The sequence below is a fragment of the Haemorhous mexicanus genome, chromosome 2 (assembly GCF_027477595.1).
Source record: "Haemorhous mexicanus isolate bHaeMex1 chromosome 2, bHaeMex1.pri, whole genome shotgun sequence".
Classification (NCBI taxonomy): domain Eukaryota; kingdom Metazoa; phylum Chordata; class Aves; order Passeriformes; family Fringillidae; genus Haemorhous; species Haemorhous mexicanus.
The window spans coordinates 69317116-69319748 of record NC_082342.1 but is presented as its reverse complement, the minus strand read 5'-3'; the positions used below and the strand labels follow the sequence as shown (position 1 = coordinate 69319748).

The 2633-nt window shown below is 53.6% G+C and overlaps 1 protein-coding gene across 1 annotated transcript; it reads left to right on the top strand.

The window, feature by feature from the left end:
- Positions 1-409: 409 nt before the first annotated feature.
- Positions 410-901, top strand: LOC132324210 (kelch-like protein 1). Its single transcript, XM_059840310.1, has one exon. The coding sequence runs from the start codon at positions 410-412 to the stop codon at positions 899-901; it is 492 nt and encodes a 163-aa protein (XP_059696293.1).
- Positions 902-2633: the final 1732 nt, after the last annotated feature.

Here is a 2633-nt window from a genome sequence, read left to right as displayed (position 1 = left end):
CTCACCCGCTCTTCCCTCGCAAGTGTCCGTCTCCCCTGAGAGATGTCTCTCAATTCTGCCTCTCTCTCCTCCCCTTTCCACTGATCACCGTGCAGTTCTCGTCAGCTCTGGGCATCTCTCCCTCTCTCTTTCTCCCTTTCCTGCTCGGTGTCTCTACCTCCTCTTGGCTCTGTGCATCGCTCCATCCATCCTCTCCCTCCGCACTGGTGTGTGCGCGCATCTCTCTCCGCCCGGCGGCTGCCACCCCTCGCCCTACAAGCCCAGCGCTGCCCGGAGGAGCCGCCGCTGCCGCCGCCGCTGCCGGAGCGGGGCCGCCCCGCGCTGCCGCCGCCACCGCCGCCGCCTGGCCCTGCCTGGCCGCCGTGAGTCCCGCCTCAGCCCGCGCCCGTCCCCCGCCCGCCGCGGCACCATGTCCGGCTCCGGCAGGAAAGACTTCGACGTGAAGCACATCCTGCGCCTCCGCTGGAAACTGTTCAGCCACCCCTCGCCGGCGGGCGGCCCGGCGGGGGGAGGCTGCCTGCCGCCCGACAGCAGCTTCGAGCACTGGGGACCGAGCCAGAGCCGCCTGCTGAAGAGCCAGGAGAGAGGCAACGGCGTCTTCTGGAAGAAATCCGCCTCCTCCGCCTCCTCCTCGGCGGCCACCACGGCCAGCCCGCCCAACGGGACGCTGCTGCCCGCCGGCGGCCGGCCGGCCGCGGGGCACGGCCCGGGACCGCCGCCGCCCCGCACCGTCTTCTACGTGGAGTCCCTGGAGGAGGAGGAGGAGGAGGCGGTTCCCGGCGGGATGGAGGTGGCCCGCGAGCCCGAGAAGCCCCTGGCGCCGCCGGAGCGGGGGGAGGCGCCGGGGGGCTGCGCCGATGGAGGCAGCCGGGCAACAGGTGACGGAGGCGGGCACAGGTAGGGGAGCGCGGCCGCTGCGGCGCCACCTGCGCGGCGGGCGCGGCCGGGTCCGCGGGGGTCATCGCCGGGCTTTGCGGCCCCGGGGGCAGTGGCGGGGAGAGGGCTCAGCCGGGCCAGTGTGCTGGCGTTGTTGAGGGAGGGTGAGGGTCTGGGCGCGGGACGATTCCTACAGTTTGAACTAGCAGGGTTTGGAGGCGGAGGGAAGGGCGGCTGGAGGGCTGCCGAGAGTCCCGGGAGAGACCGGCCAGCCTCATGGTTAAGGTGCCGTGGACCAGGGATGCTGCCCTTGGCCTGTCTCTGGCCTTGCCCCTGCTCCTGGCCTGAGGCTGCCCCTGACTAGTCCCGGTCCTTCTCCTTGTCCTGTCCCTGTCCGCACCTCCTCTCCCGCACCTGGGCTGCCCCTGCCCGTGGGGCTGGCCCGAGATCAGGCGCCTCTCAAAGCCGGCACTCCGTGCCGGGAAACGTCGCTACCCAACTTTCTCAGAAGTTTATTAAAACGCTGGCGGGATGTGGTGTTGTTCTGGGTACTGGGATGACAGGTGAAAGCTCGAAAGTAAAAGCGTCCACTTTCCTGAAACTTGGTGTTAAGCCTACCACAGAGAAAAATAAAACTTATAAGAATTTTATGAGTCATCAACTAAGTGACACATGAGAGGATGTAAGAACAAGAAAGACACGTCCAGATTCTTGTGTTTCATACAAATGCATTAATGTGGAATTGCTTTTCCTTCCCATTCCCTGCCCTCTTTTCATGCCCAGCTGAAACAGAAATTAAAATCATTTGAAGAAGGAAATGTAGCTAACAGAGAGCTTTCAGAAGAACTCTGATACAGATAGTCATAAGGGTAAAATGACTCATTACTTTAACTCTGCTTGCTCCTGCCTTCCCACAATTAAGATTACTTCATTTTCATTTCCCTTATCTTTTTTTTTCCTATGGAGAGAAATATACTGTTCTGTTTCTAAACATTAAAAGAAATAAAAGAAATTATTTGTTTTGTTGGGTTTTTTTTTTCATATTGAAAGTTAAGCATATTGTATTAAATATTTTATGACATGAAGGGACAGCACTGTGCATATGTTTGGATTAGTACAGCTGTAGATAAACAGATCTTACTGTTTTGTCAGTTATCGTAGTTGATTTTATAGGAGCTACATAATTTAAACACGTGGAATTGCTGCTAAATGAGTTAGGGTATATTTTTAAAGCAAAAGCAATGCTGAAGTTTTTATGAACACTGGAAGTTGTTCTGAGCAACAAGAAGGTGCTTATTCTATGATTCAATTCAAATTGTTATCAATACATTACAAACACAGATAATACACCAACCTTAAAATTGTATCTTCAAGGTTTTTTAAGAGGGAATGGGAGAGGTTAAAAACTATTACCAATATAGTTTCATTCTATGGACTTTTCATTTAGGTGTGCTACTGATATGAGATTCTGTAGAGATCTGCATACTAACAGAAATTTACTGAGTGGCACCACTTGATTGGTACATAAGAGGTTGACTTGATAGAATGTATGTACTCTGTGACATTATGTACCTGATTACTGCTCTTACTACTCTTGATTTTCATAATCCATTTATTTCATGTTCTTCATTCATTGTTACTGAAACAACATCTAGTCATCAGTAGCTCATAATCCTGTTGAAGAAATATGCTCAAATTTCTTCAGATTTAAAATAACTGCTTCAGGAGATGTGCTTTCATTATTTTTGAAAATGCAA